Source organism: Suncus etruscus, chromosome 2, assembly GCF_024139225.1.
Source record: "Suncus etruscus isolate mSunEtr1 chromosome 2, mSunEtr1.pri.cur, whole genome shotgun sequence".
Classification (NCBI taxonomy): domain Eukaryota; kingdom Metazoa; phylum Chordata; class Mammalia; order Eulipotyphla; family Soricidae; genus Suncus; species Suncus etruscus.
Window position 1 is genome coordinate 95,468,846 of NC_064849.1, and position 13,602 is coordinate 95,482,447.

At 34.9% G+C, this 13,602-nt stretch overlaps 1 protein-coding gene across 1 annotated transcript in view; it reads right to left on the reverse strand.

The window, feature by feature from the left end:
* The window catches only part of NIPBL (NIPBL cohesin loading factor), a 207,921-nt gene that overhangs the window by 61,516 nt on the left and 132,803 nt on the right, over window positions 1-13,602 (reverse strand). Inside the window, exons 16-21 of the mRNA XM_049768359.1 lie at window positions 10,808-10,894; window positions 6,500-6,731; window positions 5,753-5,904; window positions 4,967-5,047; window positions 4,538-4,638; window positions 2,628-2,766 (exon numbers count right to left, since the gene is read on the reverse strand). Of these exons, the coding sequence (XP_049624316.1) occupies window positions 2,628-2,766; window positions 4,538-4,638; window positions 4,967-5,047; window positions 5,753-5,904; window positions 6,500-6,731; window positions 10,808-10,894 (792 nt within the window). The remainder of the gene's footprint in view (window positions 1-2,627; window positions 2,767-4,537; window positions 4,639-4,966; window positions 5,048-5,752; window positions 5,905-6,499; window positions 6,732-10,807; window positions 10,895-13,602) is intronic.

Below are 13,602 nucleotides of genomic sequence, written 5' to 3' on the forward strand. Positions count from 1 at the left end.
AAGGGATCCCTCCTAAACGGGTTTGGGGGAACATATGAGATGCTGTGGATCAAACCTGGATCAATCACGTGCAAGGCAAGCATCCTACACACTGTACTACTGCTCTGATCCTATGAAATATTTAAGAACTAAAATGCTTAAGCTGTGTGTTTATATCTAAAAGAAATCATAATTAACATACTAAATATATTAGAGTTGTACTGGAGTGAATAAGGTGATTAGCAAATTTAACAGTTGCTTAAAATCATGCAGGCCAGAACAAGAAATGTTTTGATTGAAAACTAAAACAAACACACCCCAAGCTCACAGTTTACAAAGTACTGAAGTAGGAAAGATATAAAGAAAATACAACTTTTTAAAGATTTAGATATCTTTTTAAAGATTAGGTAAAAGTAATTCTAAATTATGGGAACTTAAAAGGTGACTAGATAAATGTTGAAGTATTATATGACTAAAACTTAACTATCAATAACTTTGTAAATCATGACTCTTTAATTAGATAAATCCTAGTCCCACAAGGCATCCAAAATACCAGTAGGTTCCAATAATAAAAGTGACCCTCCCCCCCAAAAAAAAAGCTAATTAAAAACATGGTCTGATTTTAAACTTACCAAGACTCAGTAAAATAAAAAAATAGTAAATATATAAATTGGAACATCATTCTGTTGAGCAGCCATCAAGTTCCATTACCATAAAAAAGGTTTTATTTTTCCTCCAGTAACAAAAAAAAATCCCCCTCTACTACAATTTAGTTAACTTATTTCTATTATACTTCTAATAGCCTATAAAAGTATATCTACAGGGGCCGGGCGGTGGCGCTAGAGGTAAGGTGCCTGCCTTGCCTGCGCTAGCCTTGGATGGACCGCGGTTTGATCCCCCGGCGACCCATATGGTCCCCCAAGCCAGGAGCGACTTCTGAGCGCATAGCCAGGAGTAAACCCTGAGCATCACCGGGTGTGGCCCAAAAACCAAAACCAAAAACCAAAAACAAAAACCCAAAAGTACATCTACAGAAACTCTTGCTTCATGTTGTGATATAGTTGTACATAATAAATTCTTTATTAACCCAAATCAAAACGTATCTTGTATAAGCCATATTAAAAATGGTGAGTGTGGTGCTGGAAAGTGTAATACAGGAGGTGGGGTGCTTGTCTTGCATGCAGTCAACCCAGATTTGATTCCTAATATCCCATATAGCTCCCTGTGTATTACTGTATGAGTAATTCCTGAATACAGAGACAGGAGTAATCCTTGAGCAACCACGAAAAGAAAACTAAAGGTGAATGAAAACATTGCTATGATGTCACTGTAACTTAAAAATTATGTGGGCAGAGGTAGTATGTGTTTTTATGTCCCTGGTCAAGAAAGACTGAAAAGGGAATAATGAGATTAGGAGAAGGTAAGAAACACAAAGAAACTTTTTGCTATGCAGTCTTTTAAACTAAAATTGCTATATATGTAAAAACATACATATTTTACTATAAAAGACTAAAGAAATATATTTCCTGTTTCTTTTGTTTCTGTAGCCAGAAGTGAGACATTTAGTTAGAGCAATATCCCCAATATTCCTAACCAATTCCTGCTTCTTATGAACTTTAAAACAATACTACAGAACCTGAAAAAATTCTAAGTGTTCATGGATCAACTTTAAACTAAAAGCCAGTCTTAGCTATAAAATTACTCCATAGAGTACAAACTTATATTCCACATGAGTTTATTATAATCATTATATACTACTGTAGACTTCATATGCTATAATATTCACCTTTAAATTAAATGAGTCATTATTTAAATGAGTTTTATAATTCAGAGGTTATCATGTCCTTTGCAGCTCAAGAAAGATTAAAATGATATTGATGTTTCATGATTGCTAGATGTAATAAACAAAACCAAAATCTAGCTTTTTAAAAACTTCCTATAAGGATTCTAAATTTAAGTAAAAGAGTCCTATTTCTGGAATTCAGTTTTATAAGGTAAGAACAGAAAATAATGATGCTTCTTCTACAAAAATGAAGCTATAAAACTTATAAAAGATTGAGTACTTCCACATGTTAAGTCTTTAATTTCATCCTGGTACTGTCTCTAACGCTCCCCCCAAAGTAATCTGAATAGTGATTTTAACATAAAAATACCCATATTGCATGGGAGTTTGAAAATGTGGGAGTCTTTGACTGGGGGGGGGGGTTGCTGTAGGCCACACCCAATTGTAATTGTGCTCAGAGTTTGTTCTTTGCTGTGAGTTCAGAGATCACTCCTGGAGGGACTCAGGACACCATATATGGTATTTGGAAATCAAACCCAGGTCAGTTGCACGCAAGACAAGTGCTCTACCCATTTACTATTTCTTCAGCCAAGATTTTGTATATTATCAAATCATGTTCAGAAGGGTAATCCTTGAACACTTCCAGCTGTTCTGTTACCCCTCTCCCGCCAATCACTTTTAAGAAATAATGATAATTTTTCAGTATAAAATTTTTATTTGTAACGCATATAAAGTACAGGAATTTGTAGGGTATAAAGTTTTCTTCAGCTAGAAGTATCAATGATCTTTCCCCCCCTAATTTATTAAAAGTAGAGATAATGGCCATTACAACTTCTAAGTATAATTTTTGGGAATAGGTACTTACTTTTTTATTTGAGTCCTCTTCTGAATTAGAGTCCTTCTCTGATGATGGTAAATGTACTACACACTGAATAAGTTGTAAAACAAGTGCAGTAACCATCTGAATATACATAGGTTCTCCATCCATATCACTACTATTTAACCTTTAATGAAGAAGAAAATATTAAATAATGTAGAATGTATCTTGAACTTTTCCCAAATCATGACCCCTTACAACTCTTTTTTTTTTTTTGGTTTTTGGGCCACACCCGTTTGACGCTCAGGGGTTACTCCTGGCTATGCGCTCAGAAATCGCTCCTGGCTTGGGGGGACCATATGGGATGCCGGAGGATCAAACCGTGATCTGCCCTACTCTAGCGCTTGCAAGGCAGAGACACCTTACCTCAGGCACTACCTCTCTGGCTCCACAACTCTTAATCATTTGTTTTAGTGTGGTCAGGGCAAAAAACAAAGATCAAAAAAATCAACTTTTATGTCTTTTACACTAAAGATATTGTATATGCTGATAGCTTTTCTTTAAATAATATATGCTTATCAATAGACATTAGTAAAAAATAAAGAAAAATTATTTTATGAAAGATTATTCAAGTAATCTAAGTGTAAACTATGGATCTAGTCAATTCATTTAATCAGAAATAGGATAATAGCTATGGTAATAATTATTGATAATAGTATAGGCTAGGGGCCGGAGCACTGGCGCAAGTGGTAAGGCTTCTCTGCCTTGCCTGCGCTAGCCTAGGATGGATCTCGGTTCAATCCCCCGGTGTCCCATATGATCCCCCAAGGCAGGAGCGATTTCTGAGCGCATAGTAAGGAGTAACCTCTGAGAGTCACCAGGTGTGGACCCCCCAACAAACAAACAGAAAAAGTACAGGCTATAGTTCTAACCATAGCAATGAATTAACATTCCTTATTAACCGTGAGTTTAGATTTATCAGTTTTTACTCTGTGCCTATTCTTTTCTTTTGTAGAACACGAGATGAAACTCAGGGACACACACAACTCACATCCCTGTTCCTTCATTCCCTTATTATACTACTGTTAAAAATAATTTTTCAGTATTCCCCCCAAAATGAAACTATTTAATGACTTCCTATTGTATAGAAGGTTAAGATCAAGTTTACTAGTTTGCATATACAATTCTCCTTGACTTGCCTTTGACTCCTTTTATCCCTATTCCTATTTCTCCTCTCAAAGAGTGATTTTTTTAAAAAAATTTTTTTGGTTTTTGGGTCACACCCAGCGACACTCAGGCTTTACTTCTAGCTCTGCGCTCAGAAGTTGTTCCTGGCAGGCTGAAGGGACCTTATGAGATGCCAGGATTTGAACCAGGGTCCATCCTCTGTTGGCCATGTGCAAGGCAAATGCCTTACCACTGTGCTATCACTCGGCCCCTCAAAGAGTGATTCTTAAACAAGGTAGATAAGTCTAGGATGACACAAGTATCTTGCAATATACACACAGGACAACCCCATGAAGTTATCTTGTACAAAATATTAACTGTGCTAAGACTGAAAAGCATTACACTTTAAAATCACTGAACTTCTTTACACATTCCAAATGAGCATGGTCATTTCACATATATGTGTGTGAAATACCCGTGATTTTTTTTTTTTTTTTGAGTTTTTTTGGCCACACCCAGTGGTGCTCAAAGATTACTTCTGACTCTGCGCTCAAAATCACTCCAGGCAGGCTTGGGGGATCATATGTGTTGATGGGGATCAAATCAACGTTGGTCCTGGGCCGGCTGTGTGCAAGGAAAATAAATACCCTACCACTGAGCTATCACTCCGGCCTGATATTCTGGTTGAATTAATTTTAACTAATATAACTGAAATATCAGAAATGATAAAAAAAGTTTAACAGTATTAGTGGAACTCTTCATTATAATTTTGTTCTGCAATATCTAGTTACCTGAAGTTTCTTAAACTCCTCTTGCTGGTTGGTAATCTTGCAAGAGAAGTAAAAATTTCCTCTAAAATTAATTGCCGATGCTTTTCATATCTTGAGAACACCTGTTTATAAAGTAAATTTATTATAATTATTTTAAAAACACCAAATTTTGAAATAAAACCATACCATGTGACAAAATTATCTGCAAAATAGAAATGAAGCTGTTTTCAGTATCTTCAATAAAGCTTACTTTGCTAAACCTTAATACATTTTCCTGTAGAATTCAAAGAATATATTACTTTTATTTAAAAGATTCTGTTTTTACCGTAAGTATTATGACATGAGCTAAAATATTAATCTATAGAAAACCTGAATTTACATTAATTTTAGGAAATTTGGGTAAAACAAATATTTTTCTGGTGGATAAAAATATGAATTCTCTTTACTTACTGCAGTAACTAACTTAATGGCACACAATTGTAGTTCACTGACATTTTCCACAAAAAATGGTGTTATTCCCATTGATGATACCTGTACACACAAATGAAGAGTAACTTGTATTTAACTCTAGTTGATTTCAGGAACATTCTAAATTCTAAAAACAGTCATGAACTTACTGGAAAACACTAAGAAAACATTCTTTCCCCTTACCAATCAGTATCTAGTTCTTTATCTGCTCCCTTTCCTCCTCAATCAACATTGGCACACACTTCCTTCACAGATGGTATGCTGCTAATCTCCAACTTTTAGATTGATAATTGTCATATGAATATTATAAAAACATTGAAACCATGTTTGCTATTTTCAATGCAAAATCATAATTATAATTTTCTTTAACGTATCTTTTTTGTTTGATTTTGGGCTGTAAGTGCTGTTGATATGAAGTTATTCTCAGCTGTGCTTCCAAAAGTGGTTGGGGAAACCATGAGGTGTGGGGGTTGACTACATGCAAGGAAAGAAAATTAACTAATCCCTGTAATACTTCTCTGTCCTAAGGGGGAGCGGAAATCTATCTTTACAAGAAGTTAGAATTTACATTATATTCACTTGTTTTCAGTAATCTCCATCTTTTTGTTTTGCAACTTCTTGTTCTCATGTTTTCAACTAAAATACTTTGAACGGAAAAAGTAACAAAGTGCTGCTATTTGAGTGAGACTATTCTGAACTCAATTAGACACTCTATATTCAAATTGTTTTGTCTAGGAATATATGAATTGCTTTAAAAAAAAAACTCACCTGAAGAATTGTTGTATCTGTAAGAAGCTGAATTTCTAGTAATTCAGATAAGCTGCTAACAATGTCACAAACTTTATTGTAAAGCATTACTATTACTCTCTGCTTATGTGTAGAACATTTAGCTCGTTTTGCTTTCGAACTTAGTAAACCTCCTAAAAGAAAAGGTATTTAGAATAAAAAAATAAATCAACTTAGTATTTGTTTTTATACATTACTATTTTCTGAATTAAGAGAAACTTTCTTGGTGGGGGATTCCTATATAAAAATACAACATATTAAATGAGAAAATTATATCTAGAGATAATGATAAAAGTATAAGGTTATGGGATTCTTATATAAAATATTAATATTATGACCTAAATTTTCCTTCTTTCTTTAAATACATACAATGTCAACTATCTCATACTTCTTTATAAAGGTTTTAAGTAAGAGAAAGAATATGTTAAATAAAAGATTTTTCAGATACTAATATTCTGGGTTAATATAAATCAAGGAAAAACGATATATGGAACTAGAAGTTATTATTATCTGAGATTTTTCCCTAATTAGTAAAAATTGCTTCTCATATAAGTAAACAGACATTGTAGAAGTTCTATAGTCTAGCCAGTCTAAAGTCAAACCAAATAGTATTACATTCAGTAATCTATGAAGTTGGGTATACTACGTTAATGTTTCAATACAGTAAAACATAATACAGATAACTGATATACTAAAAATCTATCAATATAGACAGACTCGTAAACTAACCTCCATGAGGATCTAATCTGTAAACAGGATCATATTGAGGATAAAGTGTGTTCTGTAAATGAAATTTAGTGTACTGTATAACTCTTTCAATTACATCCTCTATATATACAGCTTTTGGCATATTAGGGGATGTCATAATGTTGATAGTTGTAAGACAAGCATCTGCTGATTTTGTAACTCGCTCCATAATAAGGTCTCTCCATAATCTTTCTTCTTCTTCAGTATCATTATTCTATTAAAACAGCACATTGTTAATAAATAAAATAAACATACATATTTGTACATTTAAAATAAAAATGACATTTGAATTTTCACTAGTGGAAATACAAGAATTGTAAACAATTCCAAAAAATGTATTTCACAAATATTAGTAATAGGGGCCCGAGAGATAGCATGACGGTAGGGCATTTGCCTTGCATGCAGAAGGACGGTGGTTCGAATCCCAGCATCCCATATGGTCCCCCAAGCCTGCCAGGAGTGATTTCTGAGTGTGGAGCCAGGAGTGGCCCCTGAGAGCTGCCGGGTGTGACCCAAAAACCAAAAAAAGAAAAAAATAAATAAAAATATCAGTAATAAAGTAAAAATATGGACAGCACTTGTGTCAAAACATAATTTTTTTTGTTGTCTGAATTTTGCTATGAGATCACACCCTACTGACAAAATTATACTCTGGCTTCTGTATCTCTTACTCAAGTCACATATTTCTGCTAAAGACTGCAACTATATTTAATTGTGTTTGGGCATGCACAACATTGAGAAAACTGTAAATTCTGCTTGCTGATGTTAGAATGAAACAGTAAAAACAAAGAAAAAAGGAATGTTATCTAAAAGTAATAAAATGTTAATTGAATAATTTACTAATACCAGTAGAAATACCAGGTGTTTTTTTTTTTTTTTTTGGTTTTTGGGCCACACCCGGCGGTGCTCAGGGGTTCTCCTGGCTGTCTGCTCAGAAATAGCTCCTGGCAGACACGGGGACCATATGGGACACCGGGATTCGAACCAACCACCTTTGGTCCTGGATTGGCTGCTTGCAAGGCAAACGCCGCTGTGCTATCTCTCCGGGCCCGAAATACCAGTTTTTCAATAAGTTAATTTAGTGTCATTTTAATTGTGATTATGCAGATGATTTAAGATATTTTCTATAGGGGCTGGTGAGGTGGCGCTAGAGGTAAGGTGTCTGCCTTACAAGTGCTAGCCAAGGAAGGACCGCGGTTCTATCCCCTGGCATCCCATATGGTCCCCCCAAGCCAGGAGCAATTTCTGAGCGCTTAGCCAGGAGTAACCCCTGAGCATCAAACGGGTGTAGCCCCAAAAACCAAAAAAAAAAAAAAAAAAAAAAAAAAAGATATTTTCTATAATGGTGAATTCAAAAAACTAACGTAAGACTTTAGGTTATACATCAGCAACTTGTATTACAATGCAATGTTACTTTGTTGCTGCTTGTGGACACATCTGGCAATGCTCAGGGATCATTCTGTGGTGATGCTTGGGGACTATGTGCTGTGTGGAGAATCTAATGTACTGTTGGAGAATAGAACATGGGGCAATTGTGTGAAAGGCAAGTGCTTTATCCTGTACTAATTCTCCAGCTCTCTAATCTTAAAGTAAAAATTCTTCTATCATATCTTTAGTTATTAAATATCCCTTTATATCTTAAGAATATTTTTATAGTCATGACATTCAAAACATTAGAAAAAGAAACAAATTAAAAAGTAAAATATGTAGAGAAGAATGCCTATAAACTTGATTACTCTTTCCCTAAACTTATCAGTTACCATTCATTTTACTGTTTACCTTATTTAGAAAATAAGATAACTTAGGGCTGGATGATAGCTCTAAGAGATGGAATACATGCCTGACATATGTAAAGTCCTATACTGTCTGTTGCTATATGGCCACTCCTTCTGAATGCCAACTGCAAGAATGAACATTATTTGTATCGGCTGTCAATACCATTGGGGGAAGTCCTTATAAAAAACTTAAATTTATATATAAACATGTAACAACTTATTTGATATTAACAATAAAATTTAGTATATAATATAGCTTGTCTTAGGTATTAAAATTGCTTTTTAATAAAAAAAAGGAGGTTCATTATTCATGTAAAAGATTACAGCCATTTTCTTTTTCTTTTTTTTGGTTTTTGGGTCATACCTGGCAGCGCTCAGGGGTTACTCCTGGCTCTATGCTCAGAAATCGCCCCTGGCAGGCACAGGGGACCGTATGGGATGCCGGGATTCGATCCACTATCCTTCTGCAAAAAAGGCAAATGCCTTACCTCCACGCTATCTCTCTGGCCCCCTTTTTTCTTTTTTTGGTGAAAGATCACAACCATTTTCAATGTATCACTTTAAACAGTGCTAAGATTATCAGGAATAAAAGTATTTTTAGAGCTCGACAGTTTAATAATCTAGAAAGTATGCTCTCTTAATGTAGGGAGTTTGGGTTTGATCCCCAATAGTGCATATGGTTCACTGAGAACTGACTACTGTACTACCTGTGTGAGCTCAAACCAAAATCTAAGTATTTTTAGTACACTGTGTCTGACAGCTCTTGAGAATTCCATATTCTTTTGGGTTTTGGGGTCATAACCAGAGGTGCTCAGGGTGTACTCCTGGCTCTGCAATAAAAAAAATCACTCCTGGAGGATTCAGAAACCATCTGTGATATTAGGGATTGAATCCAAGTCAGCTCCACACAAGACAAGTTACGTTACCTGTTGTGGGAATTTTAGATTCTTGAAATTAATAATCACATTTCCAGTTAGTGTGTCTTAAATAAAACTCTCAGACATTATAATGTTGGAACAAACTGCCAGTAATGCACGTTGTTTCTATAAATTCAAGAACTAACTTAACAAGGAACATTGGGAATATATGGACAATTAACAAAGCACTAAAAGAACCACCTAAGATATTATTTTCCCACATATTATATGTATATTAGAAAATAAGTACAAGTAAGTATCTATCTAGTAGATATATACAGATCTATATACAAAGTGCCAACAGAATATGACTTCTTTGTGTTTTGGGGAGTTTTCTATAATAAACATACAACCTTTGTAATCTGATTTTTTTTTTTTTTTTTGGTTTTTGGGCCACACCCGGTAACGCTCAGGGGTTACTCCTGGCTATGTGCTCAGAAGTTGCTCCTGGCTTGGGGGACCATATGGGACACCGGGGGATCGAACCGCGGTCCGTCCAAGGCTAGCGCAAGCAAGGCAGGCGCACCTTACCTTTAGCGCCACCGCCCGGCCCTTGTAATCTGATTTTTACAACAAAACATTAATAAAAAATTGCCTTATTCTGAAGGGATGGGTGTTAAGACATTTATGATTGAAACTCAATCATGAACAACTTTGTAACTGCATATCACAATGTGATCCAATTAAGTAATTTAAATTTTTACCTTATTCTTTTATTAAATGCCTATCAATAGTTTATATTCACTGATGATAAACACTAATATTAATTTGAACACACATATGATTTTGAAACACTAGTACAATGCTAAGAAGGAAGACTGCAATTTGTTAATTTGCTAATTTATAAATTACTAGAGTGCAATATTGTTTTTGATATAAATGTATTGAGCTGTAATAACTTACCAGATATTAAAACTGCCAGAGTCTTTAGTGTTTCACATAATTTAAAAATTAAATTAAACTGCAGTATACTTTTGAGGTAAGTATAAAGATAGTACATGGGAACCAATGTTTCAGAACACATTAGAAAAATCAGACTATGGCTTCATCTTTAGGAAGGTCAAGAATAATTACTAAAATCTATATTAATGAATACATATGCACATGTATTTATTAACATTAACAAATAATATATATATATATATATATATATATATATATATATATATACATGCACACAAGAAGAGCATTAAAGAACAGTTCTTTGAGGAGAGGGGCGGAGAATAGTGCAGCAGGTAGGGGATTTGCCTTGCAAGTGGATGACTTGGGTTTGATCCCATATAGTTCCCTGAGCATACTAGAAGTGATTCCTGAGTGCAGAGCCAGAAGTAATCTCTGAGCAATGCTGGGTGTAGTCCCCAAACAAAGCAAAACAAAATAATCTTTAAATTTAATGAATTTACATTTGTCATTATTACTGTTAATGCTACAATCTGAAAGTGTGCAACATTAATTTTGAATTACTAAAAATGAAATTCTAACACCACTGATAATAAAAACTAATGAAATTTGAAATTTTTCCTAAAACTCATCATTCTTAATGAAAAATTCATTAGCTCAACAATAGTAACAGTACAATAATACGAATTTAAACTTACATGATTTAACAAGGTGGAAAGCTTAGACCCATCCTGAATATTCTTCTCCAAGATATTTAAAACTTTCACAGTTTTGTCTGTTGAAAGCTAAGATAGAACCAAAAATTCTTTTATTAATCATCAGTTAAAATAATTTTTTAAAAACCATTTCCTATAATTATTCTCCCTGAATTACTTAATATGTGGAATTATCACTCTTCAGAAGAACAGGAAAAGACAAAGAAAATGCTTCACTCAAATCTGAATTAAGTAAATGTACTGTTTCTGCAAGACAGAAGAATGAATATAGACTGTGTACATGTTATCAAGCCAATTCTTAACATATAGAAGGCCCCCTACTAAACAGTGACACTGAACATGAAATTAATAGAAAATTCTCTTCAAGATTTCACTTGCCATTTTAAATTATCCTTTCACACTGTTATTCAGCAGGTCTCTCAAAATCTAAGTGTATCTTAAGTAACAAAAGCATGAAAATACAAATGAATAAAAGCTATAAAAGTGAAGACACACTGTTCAGCTTAGCAGACATCTGTTATTTAATTTCTTACAAAGAATTATTTTTAAATTAAAAAAAAAGTAGTTGATTAGTTTCTTGTAAGACACAAATTCTCTTGGTTAAATAGGTGTCCTTTCAAATGCCCAGTATGCATCCAGGACTCCCAACCTTAAGAGTCAGAAAATTTACATGGGTTAGGGTTAGGTTAAGGTTAGGGAAGATGAATAGTTACTGCAATTAAGTGCATTTTTATTACTCAAGCTAGAGTATAGAAGTTATCCAAATTATTTCCTTATGTAATACTGTTTTTTGGGGGGGCTACATGAAACAATGCTCAGGGGTTAGTCCTGGCTTGGTGCTCAGGAACCACACTTGGTGGGCTTGATGGACCATATGGGATTACAGAGATCCAAACAAGGTCAGCCACATGTAAGTAAAGTGCACTTCCCGCTGTTCCATCTCTTTGCAAGCTTTATATAATTTTAAGATGAATGGAACTAGAGATTTCTGGGAAAACATCTATTTTAAAAAAATTATCAGCAAATCCAACTTTTGAAAAAGTTATGATTATTAACTGCATTAGTTAGCTTATGAATACAACCTAACTGGGGGCAAGGAAAGAGAATAGTGATTAATCCATGCTAGGCATGTGCCTAGTCTGGGTTTAAATCCTGACAAAAACACTGCTTAGTGCAACACAGGGGTTCCCCCTAGCACTATTAAGTGTACCTTCAGCACTGCAAGGGCGGTCTCAAGTGTCCCTGGGAATACAAGGTTCAACTATCATTATATTTTTAGGCCCCTACACAAAATTGATAGCTCAGATGTATAACAATTACTGAGCATTGCTTGGGAGATTAACCAACCATCACCCTCTGTCCCCAAATATAAACACCTAAGACTGGCATTGGCACATTAGAAACTGATGACACATTTAGTAAAAAATGGACCACACATATTATAGTGGCCACCACAGGCTATACCATATAACCCAGATATGTAATAAGCTATTATCATTTACTATCCAGTTTCACACAATGATGAAATCATCTGACAAAGGATTTTTCAGGAAGTGTTACTCATTAAGTGACATAAAATTATATATACCATATTTTTTGTACCATAAGATGCACTCCCTCCGCCCCCTTCCAAAAGTGTCACTTATGCCGCTTGGAGCTAAAGCCTGAATGCAAGAGAGGAGAGCATCTAAAATCTATATTTCATCTTATGGTCAGATGTGTCTTATAGAGCGAAAAATCAGCAGCTGGGATTTCTGGCCATAGTATTCAGTGATAAAAAAGAAAATTTTGTCATTTAAAACACTTTGGGTGGGCCTTCAGGGCAAGTTGATTCTCTCTCTCTCTCTCTCTCTCTCTCTCTCTCTCTCTCTCTCTCTCTCTCTCTCTCTCTCTCTGAGGGCATGGTGATTCTCTCTCCTCTCCTCTCCTCTCCTCTCCTCTCCTCTCCTCTCCTCTCCTCTCCTCTCCTTCCCTCACTTCCCCTCTCTCTCTCTGTCTCTGTCTCTCTCTTTTGTGCCACATCTCAGGATTTATTCCTGGTTCTGCACTCACAAAATACTCCTGGTGGGGCTTGGGGAACCAATATGTGATGCAGGAAACATTTAACTTGCCGCATGCAAGGCAAACAACCTACCTGCTGTATAATCTTTCTAGTCCCGATTTCTCTTATGTCAAGAGGCACAAGGCATAAAATAAAATACTATAAGGTTTTACTACATGCAAAATCTAAACAACAAGTCAAAATTAAAGAACAGTAAAGGTTGAGGACTATAGGTAGATGAAATGAGTGAAGATCATCAAAAGACATAAACTTTCAGTTATAAGATCTCATCAAATAAGAATAATGACCACATAGTAATTCTGTATTGATAACTGCTAGAGTAGATCATGGAAGTTCTAAGTTCTTTTTTTTTAAACTTTTATTTATTGATTGGTTTCTGGGCCACACCCAGAGGTGCTGTTCATGGGCTACTCCTGGCTTTGCACTCAGAAATCACCCCTGGCAGGCTGGGGACCATATGGGACACTAACTGGTTTCCTCCCTGGTTGGCTGCATGCAAGACAAATGTCCTACCACTGTGCTATCTTTCTGGCCCCAAGTTATAATTTCTTGTAAAGATAATGATCATGCTTTATATATTTGATATTTACTGATATGATAAAAGTCATCACATACACAAATTTTATAATGGTGGTGGTAAATGTTTACTAAAAAGATCATTTCACAAAATACTGAATTGTTACTTTATGAATCTAAAATTAATGTTATGTGTAAA